This window comes from Cucumis melo, chromosome 11 (genome assembly GCF_025177605.1).
Source record: "Cucumis melo cultivar AY chromosome 11, USDA_Cmelo_AY_1.0, whole genome shotgun sequence".
Taxonomy (NCBI): Eukaryota; Viridiplantae; Streptophyta; class Magnoliopsida; order Cucurbitales; family Cucurbitaceae; genus Cucumis; species Cucumis melo.
This window is the reverse complement of record NC_066867.1, coordinates 24061855-24086829: the sequence shown is the minus strand read 5'-3', so window position 1 is coordinate 24086829 and position 24975 is coordinate 24061855. Positions and strand designations below refer to the sequence as shown.

At 30.9% G+C, this 24975-nt stretch overlaps 2 protein-coding genes and 1 long non-coding RNA gene across 3 annotated transcripts; 1 reads left to right on the top strand and 2 right to left on the bottom strand.

The window, feature by feature from the left end:
- The first annotated feature begins 1910 nt into the window (after positions 1-1910).
- On the top strand, positions 1911-4806 carry LOC103496317 (PLASMODESMATA CALLOSE-BINDING PROTEIN 5-like). The gene is made up of 4 exons (XM_008458128.3): positions 1911-2145; positions 2611-3072; positions 3920-3950; positions 4393-4806. The coding sequence occupies exons 1-4, from the start codon at positions 2082-2084 to the stop codon at positions 4559-4561; spliced, it is 726 nt and encodes a 241-aa protein (XP_008456350.2). The 5' UTR covers positions 1911-2081; the 3' UTR covers positions 4562-4806.
- A 9632-nt stretch (positions 4807-14438) lies between these two features.
- On the bottom strand, positions 14439-15050 carry LOC127144070 (uncharacterized). The gene is made up of 2 exons (XR_007815689.1): positions 14958-15050; positions 14439-14728 (listed from the first exon to the last, which is right to left on the bottom strand). It is a non-coding gene; the product is annotated as an uncharacterized LOC127144070 (long non-coding RNA).
- Positions 15051-17143: 2093 nt separating this feature from the next.
- LOC127144069 (oligopeptide transporter 5-like) lies at positions 17144-18156 on the bottom strand. The gene is made up of 3 exons (XM_051079635.1): positions 17709-18156; positions 17533-17630; positions 17144-17437 (listed from the first exon to the last, which is right to left on the bottom strand). The coding sequence occupies exons 1-3, from the start codon at positions 17859-17861 to the stop codon at positions 17359-17361; spliced, it is 330 nt and encodes a 109-aa protein (XP_050935592.1). The 5' UTR covers positions 17862-18156; the 3' UTR covers positions 17144-17358.
- Between the last annotated feature and the right edge of the window lie 6819 nt (positions 18157-24975).

Genomic DNA, 24975 nt, shown 5'->3' with positions numbered 1-24975 from the left:
AATTTTAGTTCAAGTAAATAATATTTAATTAAACCAAAATAATTAATTTGATCCCATTATGATAATAAAGACATGTGCCATCATTAGAATTGTCTAATTTGTCTTTAAATTCAATTTGGGACACATGTCAATTTTTAGTTAATCCCAAATACAATTATTTTAGTAAATGATGCGGCAATTTGTAATTAATTTCTTACTTAACAAAAACATTTTTTTCAAGTATTTCACCTATGAATCCATTCGGAATAGGTTTTTTAAAAAAAGTATTTACTAAATAAATGAGGTCAAAAAATTGCTACGCTGTGATAATAAATTTGATAATGAAAAATAAAACTAAGTAAATAAACGAGTTTTTTTTAGATAATGTATTTTTTAAAAGTAATATGAAAAATATGGTAGAAGGCAAACTATTAACAAAAATAAGGTAATTTGCGCGAAGTCATAGATCTTGTTTACGACTTCCCCGTACATGACTTTGCTTGACATCGTGGACAAGATCCACGACTTCAATGCGTCCACCCCGCAATTTCTTCTTTTTTTTAAAGATATTTAATATATATATATATGAATATCCAAATCTCTAAGTTCCAATTTCCAAAACTATCTTTCTTATATGTTTCCAAATTCCAATTTTCAAAAACACATTTCCTTATTAAATATATTTCTAAATTTCAAATTCTAATCTCCAACTCTTTAAAAAGATATATATATAATTCTAGAACTATTCTTAAAAAAATATCTTTAAAAAAAGATATATATATAAATCTCCAACTCTTTAAAAAGATATATATATATATATATATATATATATATATTAACAAAATATGTTATTAAAAAATATATTAAACAAATATTTGCAATCCAACAATATTAACAAAATATCTAACTTTTTTTAGAATCAAAATAAAAAGAGTATGACAAGAATAGTTATAGAATTAGATATTATTTTTTCAATAACATATTTAATTTAAAAATATATTTTTAAAAATTGAAAATTAAAATCTAGAGATTTAAATATATTTTTTAAATCAAATGAAAAAAGTATAGCAAGAATAGTTTCAGAATTAGATATTATATTTTTTTAATAACATATTTAATAAGATATCTAATTTGGGAAGATATTTTTGAAAATTGAAAATTGAAATTTAAAAATATATTTAATAAGAAAAGATATTTTAGAAAATTAAAATTTGGAGATTTAAATATTTAATAACATATTTTGTTAATATATATATTTTTTAAAAAAAAATTGAATTTGAAATTTAAAATATATTTAATAAGGAAATGTATTTTTTAAAATTAGAAATTGGAATTTGGAAATATATTTAATAAGAAATGTTTAGGAAATTGGAATCTATATATATGAAATATCTTAAAAAAGAATAAATTGTGGGGTCCACACGCATTGAAGTCGTGATGCAAGCAAAGTCGTGTGCCAAATTACACATGTTTGTTAATAGTTTGTTTTTTACCCTATTTTTTACATTACTCTTAAAAAACACATTATTTAAACAAATTCTAAATAAATATATGAATATAATATTTTAAAACACTGAAATTTTGTTTTATTTAAAACAAAATTTCATGAATGAAATATTATTTAGGGGCAAACGAGGAATTTCGAAATTTGTGGGAAGTACAAATAAACCCGCAAATCTTGTCATTGTATCCAATTTCCCATTTAATCCAATGAAATCCCAATGAGGGAAATTTAAGCTTGTATATATATAAATCCAAATTGAGCAAACCCATCACCCCCATTTGAAACCTACAGTAAAAGCAAGAAGAAAAAGCAAAAGCAGAAGCAAAAAAATATCCACATCAGCAACATCATTGCATAGATCACTTGCCACCACACCCCAACATACCCAAAATTCCATAATAATCTCCCATTTTTCTTCTTTTCCTAACTTTCATCTTCACTTCTTCTTCTTCTTCTTCTTCTTCTTCTTCTTCTTCTTCTTCTTCTTCTTCTTCTTCTTCTTCTTCTTCTTCTTCTTCTTCTTCTTCTTCTTCTTCTTCTCTCTGTGTTTCTCCTCAGAGGAAACATTTTGACGGAGGAACAAAGAGAGTTTCTTCTAATGGATGGGAGGTTCATTTATAGCACTCTGATTCTGTTCCTATTCATTCACTGTTTTAGCCCAGGTGAGAACTTATGAAAGGACAGTTCTTTTCATGTTTTCTTGAATCAATGAACTAATCCATTGAAACCCCATAAGTTTGTTTCTTTGTTAGTGTGGGAGTATTTGATTTCGTTCTAAATAAAGCTATTAAAGTAGTTCTTATCATTCTGTCTTATTCTCGAGTATCTTCTTTAAGGGGGTTTTCATGTTGTGGAGTTTAAAATTTTGAATGCTTTTTTTTTTTTTTTCCATTCTTCTTTATCGAAATCAGAATCTTTCACTTTTGACTAATTGTTCAATTTCTTCAACATTTCAATGATGCGTAACTAGAAAGCAAGTATATCATATCATACACATTACAAGAAAAACAAAACAAAACAAATAATTTCAATTCAATTCATCGACAAAGGAAAAAAAAAACTAAAATCAATTTGTTTTTTATGTGTGTGTGAACGTACCTTTTCTTTTTTCCCCAATTTGAGATCAGGTTCATCAAGGGCAGATTCTCCACAAAAACAGGGGAAGCAATTCAGAGCAGCATCAAGAAAATCTTCAACAAGTCAAAAGGACATCACGACCCCAATAACAACAGTCCCAACAATCAACATCCCAACCATCCCCATCATAAACCCTACCAGTTCCAACCCCGATACCGTCTCCCCAGCCATGACGACCCCAAGCTTTACACCGGCAACCACCATCACCGGTGGCTCCAGCTGGTGCATTGCGAGTCAGAGTGCGTCGCAGGCGGCGCTGCAATTAGCTTTGGACTATGCGTGCGGCATGGGAGGCGCCGATTGCTCGTCGATTCAAGCCGGTGGAAATTGCTACAATCCTAATTCGGTTCGAGACCATGCTTCTTACGCGTTCAATAACTATTACCAGAAGAATCCGCTTCCGAATAGCTGTAATTTTGGAGGCACTGCCGTGATTACTAGCACCAATCCCAGTAAGTTCTCTTTGGTGCTGTTCTTCTTGCTTGCTTCTCTGTAAATGGGTTTTAGGGTTTTTCTTATGAATTTCAATGCAAATGAATTGAGTGAGCAAGCGATTCGCCATTACGCCTATTTTAAGATCATCCCCGTTCTTGGTTTTTCTTTTAAGCATTTGGCTAAACTAATTAAAGTGGGATTTTAAGTTTTTATTTATTTATTTAATTTAATTTAATTTAATTTAATTTAATTTAATTTAATTTAATTTTATGCTAAACTAATTAAAAATTATTCTATTACTTTCAACCTTTAAAAAACATCATCAAACAAATTCTAACATTCCCAACCTAGAATCTAGGAGACGACTTCCACCCATTTAAAACATTTTTTCTTCCTTCATGTGAGCCGTAGAATTTTGAAATTAGTAGTACGGTGTTTAGTTTTTCTATTGTTATTATTTATGTATCGGAACATGTAATGTTTTTTCTTAATGCATAGAATTAAATTGATGCACTGCAATTCCTCCATTGTTTCTATTTTTCCTTTTTTTCTTTTTCTTTTTTTTTTTTTTTTCATTAAGACCACTCTGCATTCAAGTCTGAATGTTTTGTCTAAAATATTAAAATAATTATAGTACAATAATAATTATGAAACAAAATGTAATATTACAAAATTTGAAATAAATAGAGATACATTGGATTGGATGGAATTAAATAGATTTTATTTTGTTCGTGTGGCAATCAAGTCATTTACTTACATATGCATATATGTAATTCCCTTTGGTTGAATTGATATTTGATGGTATTGTTTTAGGTGAATAATAAATGTAAAAATTGTTTCTTTTGTCATAAATGTTCACTGCAGGCAGTGGCACGTGCGAGTACCCATCAACAAGGTGAACCCCCCCCCCCCCCGCCCCCCCCCCCCCTCCCCCAACCAATTAATATAAAGGTTTATACACTGTTTGGTCATATATTATTCCTCTTTGTTTTTTTAACTTCAATTCATTTTACTCTCTTACACTTTCCAAATATTTATCGTAATTCTTTTATTTTTACCTTGGTTCACTATATATCCATATATTTCTTTTGTTTTCAGTTTTTTTTTTTAAATTAAGTTATATTTATTTACATGATAATTTGATCAAATTTCATAAATAAAAACAACTATTTTTCTTATTTTTAAATTTTACTTTAGTTTTTTAAAACATGTGCAAAATGTAGATAACAACACAAAAAATATTAAAGTGAATATGACATATGCAAACTTAAATTATTCAAAATTGGAAATGATTAACAAACGAGGTGATTAATGAGATTGTTGGATTTATTTTACAGCACAAGTTCATCTATTTTGAACACTACAAATTCAAGTGGCTCCACTGTGTTCGGTGCCGTTCCTTCCGGCCCTTCCACCTCCTCCTCCTCCTCTTCATCAGCACTCAATTTTCCTTCTACCCAATTCTTTTCCTTATTTACAAATTTTCTTCTTTTTATTGCTTTCTAGAAATTTCTCCCTAATTTCTCTCCACCATTTTGTAAATTGGGTTTCTTTTTCTTTTACACCACCAAGATTAACTTCACACATTATAGTCTAATCCCATACCACAAACACACAAACACCTTTTCTTTTCTCTTCTTTTCTTTTCTTTTCTTTTCTTTATCTACCTAATAGATTTAAGTAATTAATGTTTTTCTTTCCAAACTTTGGACATATGGAATTATATGGTTATTAAAATGGGTTTTCTTTGAGAGTTGTGCAGATCAAATCTTGAAGTTAATTATACAAGTTTATATTACTCATGTTGATTTAACGAGTTGTTTCATATTTTATGATAAATAAATCGTGGGAGAAAAAAAAAAGTTCACATTATGAAATGAAAAATAAAAAAGTACCTTTTTTTTTTTTTTGAAAAATTACAACAAAGAGGACAATTTAGAAAATAAACTAAGAATATAGTATAATGGTAAAATATTTGCAAAAATAGCAAATATTGACCCGTCAACTGATAAAGTTTTTAAAATTATCAAGTTAGTTTCTTAATGCACAATTATCATTGATATTCGCTATTGATAGTGACTTTCAATTTGAGAAAATAGAGAAGAGACACTCATAATAGTGGTAAATAGAGAGTTATCACTATTACTGCTATCAATAATAGCTCTCAAGAAGAAAATTGGGAAGTACGTGAAATTGCATACAAAATATAGCAAATTGCATAAAATTGTTTATCAAATATAGCAAATTTTAACCATTTTTGTGCTGGTATGTAATTATTTTATTCTTGTGTTATATATTCTATTGTTATTTATTCAAGTAATGTCTTTTTCAGATCTTAGGCTTTTGATTTAATTTTTACTTAGTTGGTAGATTTTAAAATGTCACACATTAAATTTTTAAGTTTTGAGTTTAATTTTAATTTAATTTTTATGTTTTAAATTGTAACATTTGGTTGAGAGTTAAGATTCATACTTTTAACTTTGATTTTTCACTAACTACTAATTTTTTGTCTTATTGTCAATGTCTATTAAATAATTTACAGTATTAAAATTATTTTTTTTCATCACCATTCAAATTAGATTGATTTTGGGGCTTTTTAAATATAGAAAAATAGAGTATAGATCGTGTTATCAATGTCTATAATTGATAGACATTGATTGAAGTCTATCTGCTAGTTATAATAGAAACTCGTACAAGTTTATCATTGATAGAGGTTGATAAAAGTCTATAGATTTTTTTTTATTTATATAAATCGTTTGAAAATTTCTCTTTTAAATTAATTAGCAAACTTAACACTGAAAAAAAAAGTATTTAGCAAAAAAAATTGTTAAAAAACCAAACCTTGAAATCTAAAGTCAAAGTAAAACTCAAATATCAATTTGTAATATACAAACATTAACACTGAAAAAAAAGTATTTAGCAAAAAAAAAGTTAAAAAACCAAACCTTGAAATCTAAAGTCAAATTAAAACTCAAATATCAATTTGTAATATTTTAGCATGTAGATTAAACTAAACTCATGATTTAAAGATGAATGACTTCGTTTAATAATCATTTTGTCTTTTATTCTTGTTTTTAAAAAATAAATATATTGACACTATCACCTTTAACGAATTTAAAAGAAGAAGAATTCAACTATTGTATTTGAGAAAAATGCAAATCATTGCAAGAAATGATAAAAAGATAGGCCTAATCTACGAAAACCAAAAACCAAAAATAAAATAGTTCAAGTCAAGGTGGCCAACTACTTGGAAATTAATAATCTACGAGTTTAGGATGAATATGAAAAACATGAAAATACGAATAGGATAAAATACAATGGAAAAAGGAAGGAAAAAATAACCTAGAAATTGACAAACCATGGAAAAGATCAACCACTTAATTTGAAACTTGTTTCCAATTTTTTTCTAAAATAAAAGTATCAGTTAAATCAACATGTCTATAAAATAATAAATTTGGCAAATGAACACCCAAATATTTGATACAGTATATATTGTGAAATACACTAAATATAAAATTTGACATATTAGTTTGTTTGCGTTTGGTTTGAATCATTTTGTATTTGAAAAAACAACCAAAACTGAAGGTATGTGTGTGACCTTCCAGGTAAACTTTCTAGTATTAGCTATCTTTGGGCCCGTTTGGTAACGTTTCTATTCTCTGTTTTTTGTTTTTTGTTTCCTATTTTTTGTTTTTTGTTTCCTATTTTTTGTTTTTTGTTTTTTGTTTCCTGTTTCCTGTTTCCTGTTTCTTCTTTTTTTAGAACAAGAAACAGTAATGCATTTGATAACTGTTTCTATTTTTTGTTTCTTGAAAAACAAAAAAGAAACAAAAACAAAAAATGTGTTTGATAGCTGTTTCTATTTCTTGTTTCTTGAAAAACAAAAAAGAAACAAAAACAAAAAATGTATTTAATAACTGTTTCTTGTTTACTGATTTACTTCTAGATTTATTTTTTATTTTTCACATCTACTTCAATTAAACACTAAACAAAAATATAGGTCTATCCATCAAACATAAAAAATAAAATTATCAAAAGTTTATTCATTTAATACGAAGAAGTATCAATGCACGAATAAAAATAATAACATAAAACATAAAATTGTATTTATCCTTCAAATGTTGTCAAATTTGATTGGCAATATCATCTCTCACTCGGGCCATTTCTCTTAGATAATGTCGACTCACTTCTTAATTCATCAATTTTAACAACCTCATCGTTATTTCATGACATCTAGAATTTAATATTAATTTTAAAATAAGTTATTATGTCTTCAATATTCAGAATTGAAAGAAACAAAAAAAAAATTAATTTTTAACTCTACTACCTATGATACTTTAGAGAAGAACCAACAACGAAAATCCAGATTCGCACAAAGAGAAAGACGAAAACTATGGATCCGACAAAAAGGAACAATCAGGCAAAAACTATGGATCCGACGAAGAGGAATAGTCCAGTGAAGAGGAAGAGTTTGGGTTGTCGACGAAGACGATGAGAGGTGAAGAGGAAGACGGTGTGCAGAGGAAAACGATGAGTGAAAGAGAAAAAGAATGATTACTTGGGAAAGATGATGGAGATAAGAGGAAAAGGAAACCAATAAAAATAATTAAAAAAAAAAGAAAAGAAAACAAATAAAAATAATTGAGAAAAATGAGAAGAAAACCAATAAAAATAATTAAAAAAAGGAAAAGAAAACCAATAAAATAATTGAAAAAAGGAAAAGGAAACCAATAAAAATAATTGAGAAAAGGAAAATGAAACCAACAAAAATAATTGAGAAAAATGAAAATGAAACTAATAAAATCAATTGATTAAAAGGAAAAGGAAACCAATAAAAATAATTGAGAAAAAGAAAAACGAAACAAATAGAAATAAATTGAAAAAAAGGAAATCAATAGAAGTAATTGAGAATAGAAGAAACTATTTTTTTTTTCCAATAATTCCTTATAAAATGAGAAACGTTTCTACTTTTTTTTTAGAATGAGAAATAAGGAACGTTATCAAACACCTTTATTTCTTAAAAAATGGAAACAGAATCAGAAAACAGGGAACAAGAACGTTACCAAACGGGCCCTATCTATTAGTAATCATCTAATAATAATGTTGCATATGTCTTCGTTGTTTATAAAAAGTATATTTGTTTATATATATTATCGTGGTGTTTACATGTTTTTATTTTAAAAAAATGTACAAAAAAAAAAATGGAAAAATTACATAAATGTAACAAAACATCACACTATTTACAGTATGTATGACAAAGCCCATAAACTTAGTCATTTTTTAAATATTTCAGGTTTACCCTTCTATCTTTCTTGTGCGATTTGTCTTCCTCCTGCTATTTCTTCATCGTCTTCCTCCTGCGTTTTCGTCTTTTTTCTTTCCTATTTTTTTCTGCAATTTCTTTCCATTATCTTTCTTATTTTTTAATTCTTTATTTACGTCGTTTAATCTTTTCATCATTTTTCTTCTATTTCTCTTCCTTTTATTTTGCTTTTCCATCGTCTTTCTACTTTTGCTCTTTTTTTTTTCACTGCGATTTCTTTCCACTGTCTTTCTTCTTTTTCTTGTTCTTTACGTCGTGTACGAAAAATAGCAAAATCTAAAAGATCGTGTATAAAGAATCTTGAAAAAAATTATTTAGATTGGACTAGCCAAATGTAAACTATCGTGTAAAAAGTAAACAATCGTGTAAATAAAAGATCGTGTATAAAGAATCTTGAAAAAAAATCATTTAGATTGGAATAGCCAAATGTAAACGATCGTGTAAAAAAAAAGTAAACGATTGTGTAAAAAAGATAAAAGAGTGTGTATAAAGAATCTTGAAAAAAAATCATTTAGATTAGAGTAGCAAAATCTAAATGATCATTTTTTTAAAAAAGTAAACGATCGTGTAAAAAAAATAAAAGATCGTGTATAAAGAATCTTAAAAAAAAAATCATTTGTATTGTACTAGCCAAATGGAAATGATTGTGTAAAAAAAAAAAAATAAACGATCGTGTAAAAAAAGTAAACGATCATGTAAAGAAATCTAAACGATCATGTACCAAAAGAATTAAAAAAATCGTGTACCAAATTTTGAAAAAAAAATCATTTAGATATGAGTCTCCGATCTAAACGATTGTGTAACTAAATTAAACGATAGAATTAAAAAGATAAATTGTAGCCATACTAAACGATCGGTATAAATTGTACTCATATCTAAACGATCGCGTATAATGTAGTCATATCTAAACGATCGCGTATAAATTATAGTCATATCTCAACGATCGCGTATAAATTGTAGTCATATCTAAACGATCGATAACCAAATCTAAACGATTGCAAATATATTACGCGCACATTATTGACGGGACATTTTTGGTATTTTACACAGTGGGCCTCTGCGCTTTTTTCAGTTTTGGAATTGTTCTGGAATGTAAATATTTGGCTCTTTTTTTATATTTTTGAAAAGATCCAACAAAAAAATATAACATTTCAATATGTAGAAAAAAGGAAATAAATCTAATTTTAATTTAAAGTTGATAAAAGTAACCAATTTAAAACAAAAGTAGAAATAAAAAGAAAAAAATTGGAAAAGAAAAACGAATATACCAAAAATTGAGAAACAAACCGATAATAAATCCAATCAAATAAAAACCGATGAATTGGTTTTTGCTATTTACTGGACATTCGGTTTAAATATCTTCTTTTTGTAAAACTATCGGTTTGGATTGGTTTTATCTTGATTTTCTAATATTGTATACTATCCTATAAAAAATATAAAAAAAAAAAACTTTTTTTTATCAAAAGAGTTTTTTAAATAATGGGTTTTCTTTTTTAAAAAATATGTATAACCTTAAAAGTAAACTCTATGATAGTATGTATCTTTTCGTATTTTAATAATAATGGTGCATAAATTTTCTTTGTTTAGAAAAAAATGTCAATTATTATGATGTTTATATGTTTTTTATTTTTTTATTTTAGAAAAAATCAATCCTTCTTTATTGGACATTGGTTTGAATCCATTATTTGTAAAACTATTAGTTTGAATTAGTTCATGATGCGTCCAAAATCATAACAAAATTGATTATCACTCTCAATAGAAGCCACTCAATTGTTAGGGTATTAAGATGTGTTTGGATTGTATTCTCAAGTGATTAAATTAAGAAATAAGTTGTTTTGGAAAACATATTATATGTTTGACAACCATCTAAAATAAATTTTGAAAGAATGAATTTATAGAATAATGTGGTTTTAGGTGTTTCACCTAAAACCAACTTTTAGAAAAATAAATTTTTGTGTTTAATGGTTCCCTCTTTTTTTTTTTTTTTAACCATTGTTAGCTTATTTTTGTTAATTGTTTTATGGCAACTATTACCAGTCAACTTTTGACAATCCTTTTTCTGTCTGTTATAGACCAACTGCCAACGACTATTTTTTTTTGTAATTGCCATTGTTTGACTTCCAATGACCATTGTCACCAACTTCTGATTATCATTTTACGGTGAATGTTCCCAACCACCTCAAACCACCATCCTCAATGATCGTTGTTGAACTTCTATCAAAATGTCCACGGACAAATATATATATATAACAAAATTGCCAAACACACATTTTTTTTCAAAGAGCTTTTAAAAAAAATGTTTAAATGAAAATACATTTTTTAGAAAACAATTTTTTCTCGATTCATTTCAAACATGCCTTCAGATTTGTCTGAAAGAAAAGAAGATAAAGTTACTACTCCACGTGAATATAGAATCAATCCTTGATTTAAAGAGATCCCTTTATATCGAGGAAAATTTGTTTTGTTATATATATAATATGGTGGTCAAGTGTGTTGAGAGAAATCATTATCATACACAAGAGAAAGTAAATTTTTTAAGATTATTTAAGAAAAGAAAATCTAACGTTCCTACTTTAGAATCATTGACTTAAAAAAATGTTTTTCGAAAAATTCATTTTTATTTTTAATTTATTTTAAAAAATTAGCTAAAATACACTTTCAAGTGATTACCAAACACTCCAATTTTTTGTCTAGTTTAGAGTTATTGATTCGCTTGGATTGACTTAAAAAAATGTTTTTCGAAAAATTCATTTTTATTTTTTATTTTATTTTAGAAAATTAGTTAAAATACTCTTTTAAGTGATTAGTAAATAGTCCGATTTTCTTCTAAAAATGAACATTCTTGTTAATTATCCAATTTTTCAGTTCAATATTTAATCTCTATCTACATAATATTGTGAGTTTAAATATCAAACTTCATATATATTAATTATTGTTCAATGACAATTTTCAAGTATAAGTTTTTATCACATTGTTTATTGTTTTTAAAGAAGATTAGATTTAACCAAGATAATGTTGCATATATCATTCAAAGTCTTGCTATTCTTCAAAAGCATCAATGTGTCAGTCGGTGGTTGCTTGAACTTATCTTGACAATCATCAATCTCTGTCATAGCCTTATAAGTTGCAATATTAACAACGTTAAAGTCACCAATCGTCAAAACTTTTTGTGTGGTTTAAATGTCAACAAGAGCTTCATCAAAGCTCGTAATACATGACGAATATTGTTGCTTAAGTTGAGGATTATATTAGTGACGGTTATCGCTAATGACTTAGCTAGCTAGGGCCATAGATTTGGCTGCATTGCTATAAGCAAGGTTTAGGGTATATACGTCCAATCCTTTTAAATCAGTTATATCTATAAATTTCAATACGCTTGAACAAAATGACGGATTCGTCATTTTCAGACAAACGGTAGAAATGATGTCAATCGATGCAACATGTGAAACAAAAGTAAGGAGTGTAAGGAAAGAAATAATGAGATTAGAGTAGGCCATTTTGGTAATGAATGTAATAAATTATTATAGATTTTTATTTTTCTTTGTTATTTTGTAATTTGTTTTTATGGATAATGGGGTCTTTTAAATATGGATGAAACTTTGAAGAATAATAATGTAATTTTTTAATTATCCAATGTAATTAGTGTAATTAGCGTTTAAAATTATATTTACTGGGAACATGAATAAATTCATCCTTCTCTCCTTCTAAAATGAGAAGTTTATATAGAAAAATTCTGCATGCAATTTATTTAATGAAAACTCAACACCTAATTAATCCATTAACCATTAATAGAATTAGTGGCTTCTAAATTCATTATGAGCTGCCACATTTCCCACTAATATTTAGTTTAATTAGTAAATTAGTCATAGTAATCGATGAAAACAGTGGCAGTGGAAGTGTCGACAATAATTTTTATGATATTTTAGATGAAGTGTGAGACTTTTAATATCTGTTGGGATGACATGTTTGACTATTTAAGTGTAGGTGGTTTGACGCTGAAAACAACAAAAGCCATAAGACATAAAAAGAATTAGGCTATAAATCAATCAACACGTCGCATTTTTTGGTGCGTCAAGGAACCGGTCATTCTCGTGACTCAAGCACATCTAGTACTTTACCTCAAGAATCCAAAAAATGGTATCAATTGAAAAGTTGTTCAAGTGATCCAAAATAAACGTATATAATACATGCCCAAAGTGGAGGATGTTGAAAATGAGTAATTGAATGTGCTGGAAATCGTTGACAGACATCGTGTTGATGAACACATTGAGGATGATACTCTATTTAGATTTGATGTTGATCCTGCAGTGGTGGTAAGACCAGTTGTGCGTCATGTTGTTGACAACTTCATAGACGATGATGATGAACAATTAGCACATCAAAGTGGATCAAGAGATGACGAATAATAATGATGAATCATGTATCCACATATTTTGTTTTTTTTATATATTCAGTTTGAGGTACTCTCATTTGTTTAATTTATTTTAGTTTTATGTCCATAGGTACTATATCATCCCCAACGGTTTCAAGCAGACAGATGCTTTGTTTCTCGAGTTCGGCAACGCAGTGAATAACGCGGGAGGATCGTCATGGGTGGATGACACTTTCCGTTAGTCTCATTACTTTGATGAAAATTACGAACATATAGAGTAGTTTTGTTTCTGATAGTATTTTGTTTTCTTAATGAGATGGACCTCAATCCTCTTCGACTCCTATAAGACGTCAACAGTTCTAAAACTTGGAATTGGAGAGGTACAAAGCATGGCAAGATTTTAATTACCATCGTTCCATGAGCGATGAAACCAATCTCTCCACATGCTGTTCGGTTCAGCAACACCATTAATGTGTGTATGTGTGTGTGTGAGATATATTTCCAGTCTACTGTCTTAAGTGGGCTGATGTTCTACCATAGTATATCGAAGTGGTCAAGGGTGTTCTACAGGTAAGTTCAGTAATTTATTTGCATTTATTTTAAACGTACCTAAGTATAAACCTAGTTAATACGCATGTTCTTTACTTTGTAATGTTATTTCGTAGGGGTGTAATTGGGTCGGGTTGGGTCGATTTTTCTTCAAATCCAACCTGAATCGAAATGTGCGGTTCATTTATTAACAGAGACCAACCCGACCTGAATGCGGATCGAAATGGATTGGGTCAGGTCGGGTTTTTTCTTCCTGGAAAAAAACTCAACCAAATAATGAGAAAATTGTTTGTGCAGCTCAAATCGAACAAGAGTAAGAAATGGGACAAAATTAGATTCCAATATTCAGATTAAAATTTCCGAGTACAATAATATTTAATAAAATATTATCTACACATACGAAGAAAAAATGGTAGGTTTCTCGTGACCTTATTGCAAGAAAGCTTTTCAATGAGTATGATCTACCGCCATTGTCATTATGATAATCAAGCATCAGCTATTTCCTTTCTCTAAAAGGGAGGATGAAATGTCTCAGTCCACAAATATGATGTTATCACTACAAGAAATTTGACCTTTAATGTCGGTTTAAAACCGACATTAAAGGGCTTTAATGTCACTTGACAACCGACATCTTTGCGAGCGTTATTAAAGGCCTTTAATGTCGGTTGGACTTTAATGTCGGTTTAAAAACGACATTAAAGACCTCTTTAATGTCGGTTTAAAAACGACATTAAAGGCCTTTAATGTCGGTTTTCAACCGACATCTTTGGTGGTGTTATTGAAGCCCTTTAATGTCGGTTTGGCTTTAATGTCGGTTTTAAACCGACATCTTTGATAGTGTTATTGAAGCCCTTTAATGTCGATTGGGCTATGATGTCGTTTTAAAACCGACATTAAAGAGGCCAATAATATCAGTTTAAAACCGACATCAAAGGCTTGTTTTTGTCCATTTTTAGAAATTTATATTTATTTAATTGTTGTATTATTGTCCATTTTTTATAAACCAACATTGAATCCAACAAGTGAAATTAACTACAAACTTGAAACTACAAGTCACATTCCGTAGGAAACCATATTATTCAAGTCTGATTCCACCAACAATGAAAATGCTATTAGCACTTGCACATAAATCCCATTCATATCTTAAAGCAACAATAAATCCCATTCATATCTTAAAGCACATAAATCCCATATTATTCAAGTCTGATTCCACCAACAATGAAAACACGCTTGTAAAATTAACTGCAACCAAACAGAATTATATAAATTCAAAGATCACGACATTTTAAAGGTCTCGAAAATGCTTCTTCAAACAATTATTAATATTGGAAACAGGCACCAAATGCAGCAAGGGCTTGACATTCCTCTTCCTGAACTGTAGCTCAAACCTTATCTAGAAACTTATCATCCTCCTCTAGTAGAAAATGACCTGGAAAAATATACAGTTATCTACATTCAATCAAGCACGACAAAAACAATTGTTATCTACATATAATATCGGAACGCTCAAAGAACACTATTGTACAAATATCTAAATGATATCAAATATCTAATCAACCAAAAACACTCTAAATCTCTTTAGTGGTTATAGGTAAATGATATCATCAAAGAAATTAAAGATGTAAATGTTTTGAGAAGCAAAATCTATAAACACTTACCAACATACAAGACAGTTATGAAATTGCACCAGCTACTAATCACAGCACCAACCCAAGACAGAAGAGTGAGCGTCCTACTAGCTTGAGATCCATTTCTTGTATCTCGATAGAGACAGTAGAATATGGCAAGGGAGTTCAAACAACGTGGCAAGACGACTTTCATTTGGTTATTGAACTTTTTAGTAGGTGATAAAATGATATTTTCACACACAATTGACATAAGCAAACAGTTATTGTTTTGTTTAATTTAAATTTTAGACCAAATTGCATTAAACAAAAGAAATCACTCAGATTATTTTCCTTTGGTCCAGATATTAAACAAAAGAAATCACTCAGATTACTTGATGAGCATTTCTAGAATTTAATATCCACAATCAAAAGCCATAAACTAATTCAAGATTATCTCAAAAACAAACTATCTTGCTTAGAATAAATATTTATAGAAAAAAGCATGAAAAAATGTAGCAAGATTATCTAAAAAACAAACTATCTTGCTTTTCTTTTTCTATTCCACAACACCTATAACTAGCTCCTAGCTAGCCAGGTTCCAATGTAATAGTTCAGATTGAACAACTTACCCATAACTATAAATTTTAATGCTCATGTTGAATCAGTCATACCTGCACAAATAAAACTCTTGTATAAGAATGAATATAACCTCCAGTTCAAACAACTTTAATCTACAAAATACATTTCAATCATTTTGAAAATTACCTGAATCATATTTTTTCTCTAAGGCCTAGCTTTACCTAAATGTAATTGACATCAAATGTTTTTTTTAAATAAAAAAAGGAGTTCCCTCACATTAGTCTCATTTAATTATATATTTCACTAAAGATCAAACTTCACAAGGTTCCTGGTCCTTTCTACCATAAATATCCCAAACAATCGCACATACTCTAACACACCACAAAAAGAAGGCCTTTCTCAAATGAAGGAGAAACTCCTTGATCATCGAACAGACACATATCTACCCAACAAATCTAAAATCAAAGTCCTGCAGGAAGAAGCTCCATGAAATCCTCGAATACCAGTAGTCCAAAAGGAAATGACCCACATCCTCCTTTGCCTTCGGACAAAGAATACAGCAAAAGGACACAAAAGCGAAGTTCTTCTCCTAAAAAGCCTATCAATAGTTTTCACACAACCAAACAAGACTAGACAAATGAACAACTTGACTTTGTTAGGAATCTTAATCCTCCAAATCACATCGAACACACTGCCCAATGGGGGAGGCAATTTAATAACAATTTGAAGAAAGATTTACAAGAAAACCCTTCACTAGGATTCAGACTCCAAATGCGAACACCCCTCCTCCCCACCCGACAAGTGCACACTTCTAATAAAGAAAGAAGGGAGATAATCTCTATGGTTTCCTATTGGACAAATGACGACGGAACACAAAGGAGAAAGGCACGGAGTTCTCAAACCAAACTAAGAAACGGAAGACGAGGCAGTTTCTCAATGAAGATAAGTGATAGAGATGAGGAAAGATGGAAGAAGAAGCACTATCCCCCAGCCAAAAAAATCCTTACCATCAATGGCTAAAGTACCTATACATACCTGGAAACTAACACCCAATACTGAGTTGAATGGGAAGCTCCATTTTAAGAATTTGTTAAACGCTCACATTTTAGTATTCCAAAAAATGAAGGAAGAGGAAATGAACCATCTTCCGTAGATAAATGAATGAATTAAGGGAATTGTAGTGTCTGAATTGCAAGACTTTAGAGCAACAACTTTCAAATAATCAAATGGTTCAACCTACTTGAGCAACAACAACAGATTAACACAACTTTTTAATCGGTTGGTGCAAAGTTGACATAAATAATAATGACATAAATGACTAGTATTATTATAAATTTTTCAACGTAAGAAAAATAGCATAATATAACTTAGTCAAAATAAAACACCAAAACACCCTTAGACTAAAAAGTGTATATATATATAAAGAAACCTCTAATTAAACAATAAAAAGCACCAGATTTTACGTAATTTAACCTCTCAGTAGAAGCTCCATACCCAAGATTCTAACACCACCATGAAGTAAACCTCAATTGAATTGCCGATTTTAAACATGAAATCAATAATGAGAATTAAATCTTAATGTTTTTATGCAACTTTAAGTTATATAGTGTAAAGAAACAAGATTGAGCTTTGCTTAGTTATCTAAAGGTAAAAGAAAATAACTTAAGAGTTTATATTAAAAAAAAACTACTATTTAACTTAAGAGCTTTGCTTAGGAAGGCTCAATAGTAGAAACTGAAGTAAACATTGATCAAATACGGTACAATTTGGCAAATAGAAAAAAAGTACATGGGTAGAGATTACCTATTATAACTGTAGCACCTACTCCATATCGTAGTCACTGCACACTCACCCTAACAGCAGGCAACACAGCTCAATAAACACCAACAGGTAGCAGAATTTTGAGCCTTGTATGTCCTCCTCTTGGCCTCTTCTCTTTCTCATGCAATGCCCTGAATTTTCATATGCTCAACATTAAATTTTGCAACACAATAACATATTATTATTTAAGTTTTTACTAGAAAATCATATGAGAAATATATATAACCTGAAAAGAGAAACTTGAACCAAATTTGCTGGCCACCACATGTATGGAGAATCCACAAGGACTTTTCTAAATATTCCAGCCCATCCGTAGCCAAGCATCTGTTGCAAAAGAGAGTTTTTGTTATTATCAGTTAGTAGTAATCGAAAATCGAAAATGGGTACTACGGCTTTTCCTACCTGTGCTTTTCCTCTATACTTGGAAATGGGTACTACGGCAAACTTAAGTAAATTCATTTTTCTTCCTTTTAAGGCAGTCTCCATTACTATGACTTTTTGCCTTTGCCATTTATCCCTTTTGCTCTTCCTTCCCGAATGTAGTTTTAGATGCATAAAAATAAGAAAAATAAAGGGTGTTTGTTACGATAATAGTAGTAGTAAAAATGTTACCTAAGTGCGATGGAAGATGACCCATTGACGGCAGCGACGGTGAGACAGTATCGGAGTAGTCGGAGCCTCTGGAAGGTGGATTTCACAGCGGCGATGGTGAAGGTGGGGAATATGAAGGTTTTGACTGGAAGCCAAGGGGAGATTAGAAAGTGATGAGATTGAGAAAGGAAGAAAGGGAAGAAATGTTGAGAGAAAACCTTCTTTCGTAGGGTTTGGTAGAGAAGAAAGGAGAAAAGAGTAAAGTCTAGGGTTTGGTAGAGAAGAAAGGAGAAAAAGTAAAGTAAGAGAGAGAAAAATTCAACTTTTTACAAAAATTAAAAAAAAAAAAAAAACCTTTAATGTCGGTTCTAAAAAAACATGATGTTTAATGTCGGTTTTAAACCGACATTAAAGATAAAGCTTTAATGTCGGTTTAAAACCGACATTAAACATCCGCCTTTTGAAAACCGACATTAAAGCTTATTTTTCATTTTTTCCACCCGACATTAAAGACCAGATTTCTTCTAGTGTATTAATTGAAAATTTGAGAGGTTTCATGGAAGCATAGCATAAAAGCATATGATTGAGCCACCAAATTGGTCTAAACTTCAGTTTCGAATGAGAATTGGATTCACCATAATTGCTTAGGCAATCTCATGCACCTTCAGAGTTTCCTTACCTGCGACGGTCGCTTTTTGATCTTTAAACCCAACAAAATGCAAAATAAATTTCAAGATTCAAGGAAGAAGAAAAGAAGAGACTTGAGGGGAAAAAACGGACTTGTATTTATTTATTGAATGTGTTTCCCAACTCTCTTCTTTTCCTTCACCACAGTTCGTGTTCTCTGTGGCAGAACAGAAAGATGAACAGAAAATTGGAAGAGCCGAAGATGAAATGACGCAGATGAAAGAACGGCAAAAAAACAAAAGTTAATGGATTTTTAATCTAACTAGTTAATTTTAGACCCAAACCGACCCGAACCAAATTGAATCGGTTCGGTTCAGGCCGATAGTATTTTTGTTGCAAACTAGTCGGTTCGGTTCTTCGGTTCGGTTCAGTTTTTTCACCCCTCCTATTTCGTGCTTGATTTCACAGATCAAACACTTGCTAGATTTGTTGAGCATCAAATGCTCACATCTTTCAAGGAGTTTAAGGGAGACTGTCACAAACATTTCAAAAAGTACATTGACCCTAAAAAGGCACGTGTGGTGAATTGTCCGAAGGATTGACATTTCCTATGTGACCACTATTAAGTCGTGCATTTTAGATGAAATTTACATATTGTAATTTTACATTGCTTCATTTTTTTATGCATGTATAATTTTAAAAAATGTTTGCATGTAGGAGAAATCTAGGACCAATAAGGATGCTAGACGAAATCAACCTTACAACCATAGTAGCGGGTCCAAGTCGTTTCTACAAAGACATCACGAGTTCATGGAACAACGAGGTCATCAAGTTGATCGTGTGGAGTTGTTTAGAGAAACACACGCTCGAAGTGACCAATTCATTTCGCAGGCGTCGCAGATGCACATTTAAGTTTATGAAAATCTTTTGTCTTATTTTGTACTTTTATTTAAGACTTCATAACTATATTAAATTTTTTGATGTATAATCAAATGCTGAAACTCCAGTCTCAACCCACCCCAGAGGGCTCTTAACCACTCTCCGATGACGAGATATGCTAGATTATTTTAGGTAGACGATCAGACTACTCAAAAGGTCTTGGTTAGGGTCTCAGCCCAAGTCTCGGTAGAGTGGTAGCAGTTTGGCCTCATATTCGTAAGAAATGCACTTTAGGGAGGATAGTGAACTAAGAGCTAGCTTTGAGTGCTTGCAATCCAAGATTGAGGAACAAAGAAGCGAGCTTGAAGAAGCTAAACACTTGATTGAAGAATAAAGAAGAACGTCACAAATGTATGCTCGACAAATGGAAGAAATGAAGAAGATTATTGAGAAAATGAGTCAGGTACAGAAAAGGACCTTGTAGACTTGTGGTACATATTTTTCAACTTTAAAGTTGTTTAATTTGTTATAATTAGTGATATATATATATATATATATATATATATATATATATATATATATATATATATATATATATATATATATATATATATCTATGTATGTATGTATGTATGTATGTATTTGCTTTTATGTTATTGTAGGTATGGACTTGTGGGAATATGGTGTCTGCGGTTATTAGGGGATTAATGTATTTTTTTTCTTTTTTTTTATGTAATTTCTTTGCAACATTTGTAATTGTTCGACACTTTAACATTTGATTTCTAATATAAATTTTGATTTGGTATTTTATGTAATTATTTATTAATTTTGTGGTGCTTATTCTTTTATAATTTTATTCAATTTAAATCGAATCAAAAACCAAAAAGAGTACTGATGTATTGAGCAACATGTTGGTAAAGTCACTCTCCCGACGTTTAAATGGGACGTCGGTAGTGCTCTTTTTTCGATGTTTGACTTGAACGTCGGTAGTGCCTTTTTTCGATGTTTGACTTGAACGTCGGTAGTGCCTTTTTTCGACATCTTGTATCCATCGGCAAAAGAGTGTCGGGAGAAAGGAAGTTTCGACGTCATCCCACTTGCGCGTCAAGAATTGGAACCTCGAGCAATATTGCCGACTTCCGTCTAGATGATGCAACATAAATCGGGAGACCTTTTCCTGATGTCTTTGGGTATCTATGTTGAAACATGCCAACATCGGGAGAGCCCTGTTTTCTTGTAGTTTAACTTACCCAAGCAATGGAGACTTAAACCTCAGTTTAATCTCGTCGTGAACTCTAAAAACTCAAGCATTACTTCTCCAATGGCACTTTCAAGGATCAAATTTTAACCCAATTCAACGTTACATCTTAATATGGTTTCGAAAATGACAACCAAAAACCCACAAACTACACCCTTACCACAAAACCCCAATGATTCACGACAAGGCACAAGTTACGACTTGGACTAGCTGGTGGTTGGCGTGTGCAATTTGAGATAGGGAGGGATGACTCAGATTGGCTACACGGTTCGGTAGGGAAGAAAGCTGATGGTGCGGCTTAGAGATGGGGAAACAACACGCTCAACTCAAAAGCACGGTTGGAAGGGAGATCGACTTGGCACATTTGGTTCGTTCGATGGTTATTGACGATGAAGTTTGAACGACGTGAGAAGAAGCTTGTCGGAAAGGGGACTCACATACTTGAAATCTTGGCACGTGACAAAACAGAAACATTTTGGCTTGGCTAATGGAGATGCGATGACGATGGAAAGTAACCAATTGGACGTGTGGCTCGAATGGAAGACGACTGTGGAGGCGATCGAAAAAATCACAAGGGCGATAATGGCTGTTCGGTTACAAAGAAGAAGCATAATGGAGAAGATGAATGGGGAACGAGGGTATGCCTTTCAAAGTTCTTTTATTAAAATAATAATAATAATAATAATTACTACTACTACTAGTCTAACTCCTATAACTAACCCTTAAAGAGCTATAACTCCTAAAATAACTAACTCCTATAACTAACACCTACAGAATTTACAATCGTAATAAAATAAAACAAAGAGGTTGAGAAAAATACCTTAAATTTCTAGGGCATAACAGAATCTCTCAATGATGTAGGTAAGGCGTCGGAAGATATGTATAAAAGCCCAATGCTTACAATTGTGAACTCCAGATGCCATACAACGTCAAGAGTTCTAGGATCTCCTGACGCTTCATTTTACGGTGTCGAAAATCCTTTCCCGACTCATTTCCCCTGATCTGTCTCCCAACGTGCATTTTTGCATCGGGAGATCCTTTCCCAAAGCAATTTGATATATTTCCCGATTGATTTGATGCGTCGAGATATCCAAAAGTTCTTGTAGTGTTGGTTGAATTTCTATGAGCAAGATTTAAGGCGTATATGGTCAATCATTTTAAATCATTTGTACTTAAAGATTTCAACATGCTTGAAAAAATTGGCGGGTTTGTCGTTTTTTTTAATGAGACTAGAGTTGGCCATTTTTTTTAATGATTCTAATAAACTATGATAGATTTTTATCTTTCTTTGTAACTTGGGTTGTGATTTTTTTATGGTAATGTGTCCTTTAAATATAGTGGAACTTTGGTAAATTTTTACTAAAAGACAAATAACGTGTTTCTCGAATATGATGAGTCATTGACCTCAACCATGCACATTCTCTATTAGCTTCATGAATTGCAAAAATTTTATATGACTCGATGAAGTGGCCGTAATGGTTTACTATACAGATCGCCAAGATATAGCAGTTCCTCCATATGTAAACATATAACATGTTTGAGATCTTGCTTTGTATGGATCAAACAAATATTTAGCATCTACATAACCAACTAGATCGAAGTTTTATTTGTTTTAATAAAACAAACTCATATCGATCGTTCCTTAAAGATAACGAAGTATCTACTTAACTCCATTCCAATGTCTTTTTGTTGGAGAAGAACTATATCATAAATTTACTGAAAATGATATATTGGCCTCGTGTTATTAGCAAGATACATTAGTGCTACCTATTATACTAAGTTATGGTACTACAAGACCAAACAATTCTTCATTATTTTCTCGAGGTCGAAAGATATATTTTTTCACATCTAGAATCTTTTCTGTATACGTTGATTGATAAATAAAAATTTCATCGCCTAAATGCTCGATTTGCAAGCCAAGGAATTTTCTTCTTTTCCAAGATCTTTAATCTCAAATTCTTTTTTAAGGTATTTTATTGCCTTTGATGATGGAAGACAAGACATGCACCGTGGAAAAACAAGATCTATTTTAGTCTAATTACAACTAAGCTATTTAGTAACTAACATGCATGAAAACCCTAATTATCTAAAGTTAGGGTTAAGGAAAAGATCATACATTTGAAGCTTCCCATTCCTCGTAATCACCTTACGAACTCAAATTCGGGACCACCACTAATGTTGACCCACTATTCTTCAAACTTATAACCGGGTGATGGGACATAATGAGTGAAGGAAATTGAGAGAGAGAGAGATGGAAATTGGAGGTGCGATTTAGGTTTGAGATTTGGGAGAAAGAAAATGAATCTGGAATAAATTTGTAAATAAAAATTACTAAAATATTTAAAAGTCTTGAAGTATTTGAAAAAAAGCATTTAAATAACATTGCATGTAATTAGTTCACTAAATCTCAACACCTAACATTTCACTAATGGACTAACCATTAGTGGAACTTATCGGGTTAGATGTCTACATCTCATGTAACCACTTATCCCACTAGGTGTTAATGGAATTATGCAACAACTTATTGGATTTTTCCACTAACTTTAGTCCAAGGGCAATATGGTCATTGACCATTCAAGTCAAAGACAAACTTTGACTTCTTCAATTCAATAGTCAACATTTTGACTTTTCACCATTTTGTCCATCTTGACTAATTCTGACCTCTCGAGCATGAATCCACATTCATTTTTTTTTGAAATTCAAATCACATTAGAATATAAACCGATGAAAGTTTGACTTTTCAAAGTCAAAAGTCAACATTTTGATTTTGTACAACTTTGGCTTTCCGAGAGGGTAAAGTTTGTGTCTGGAGGGAATGTCTAATATGAAGTCGACTGTCAAGCTTATATGCCAAGTTTGAATTTGGTTGCATTGTATGACAAGATGGTAAGGTGATACGTATAAAGTGATAATTCAAAACTGTCAGGTAATGAAGTTAATCGATCCAAAGGATTCGTTTAAATTGGGGTGGAAGCCATAAGTGAAATGCTGTTATTTGGAAGTTTTACCAAAAGAGTGCAAAGAGTTGAATTATGCTGAGGAAGTACTAGGCGAGAAGAGGCTTTCGAGGAAGAAGAGGAACAAACATTGCATGAGTAACGTTCTTAAATTTAACACTCCTGTGTGAGTGAATTTTCTAAGCTAACCACTTATGCATAGATGATTTGTGAATTAAATGTTTTGTAATGTTTTGTTAATAGATTATTAGTCTAAGTTACGCATAACATGTTCGGTATGTTTTTGCATTATGATTATTGTTGTTGTTGTTTGAAAAGAGAAAACTATTGCTTTCTATGTACTGATATAGATGAATGTGTGCAAATTATTTGTCTTATTCCTATCAAATGAACAGTGATTATATGGTGTACACATAATGTGAATAACATTATATGGATAGTCGGTGTAACAGAGAAATGAATCAGGAAACTTTCCAGATACTATGGATGAAGTCAACATCACAGTAGCTTAATCATAAAATATTGGCGAGAGTGAATCACAATAGGTTTGGCAAGTGGGACAATTCATGTTCCTGGTAGAGAGGAATAAGAGAAGATAATGTGAGACTCTTGTGATTTATGAAATGAGCATTTGAAGATACGTTCGAGAAATGAAACGTTAAAAGGTGCTATATAAAAGTACTAGGCGACAGAGTAAAGTTAAAGGTTGTAAACTTTTGCTTATCGCTTATAAGTTGTTGAGTTAAGCAATAAGAGATAGGTGACAAAGCTAAGTTGAACAGTTGTTTTCTGTTGTAGAAAGCGGTGAATGTCTCTAAGGCTCAATGGAAGAGCTCTGCGGAAGAGAAAAGAGTAAGAGTTGTTTCGCTTACTAGGCGTTCAATCGTGATCTCGCCGAGAGATATGCAATGGATGTCTAGGCGGCACGCCCTCATTTGGCCTCGAGGAGAGACCTTTGGGGCGGGGCATGACATTTGATTTTCGTTTTCAAAAGTAGTACATCTTTTTAAAACTCGTAAAACTGTAGTTCTCGATCCATCTCGGGCAAAATAAACCATCGAGATTTTCCTAAAATATTAAAATTTTCAAACTTATTGATTTGTTTGGGTTTTTTTCGATGCATCTCGGTAGACATTAGATCAAGATTCTAACATTTTTCAAAATTTTTCCAAATCTTATTTAATGTTTTTATTGTTACAAAAATTATTCAAATCTTTCCAAATTTTAAGGTTTGGATTAATATTTGAATATTTTTTTCTTCTAAAAATATAAAAAAAATTAAATAAGATTCGATAAGATTTGAAAAATAATAAAACCTCGATCTAATATCTATCGAGATCCATCAGAAAAATCCAAA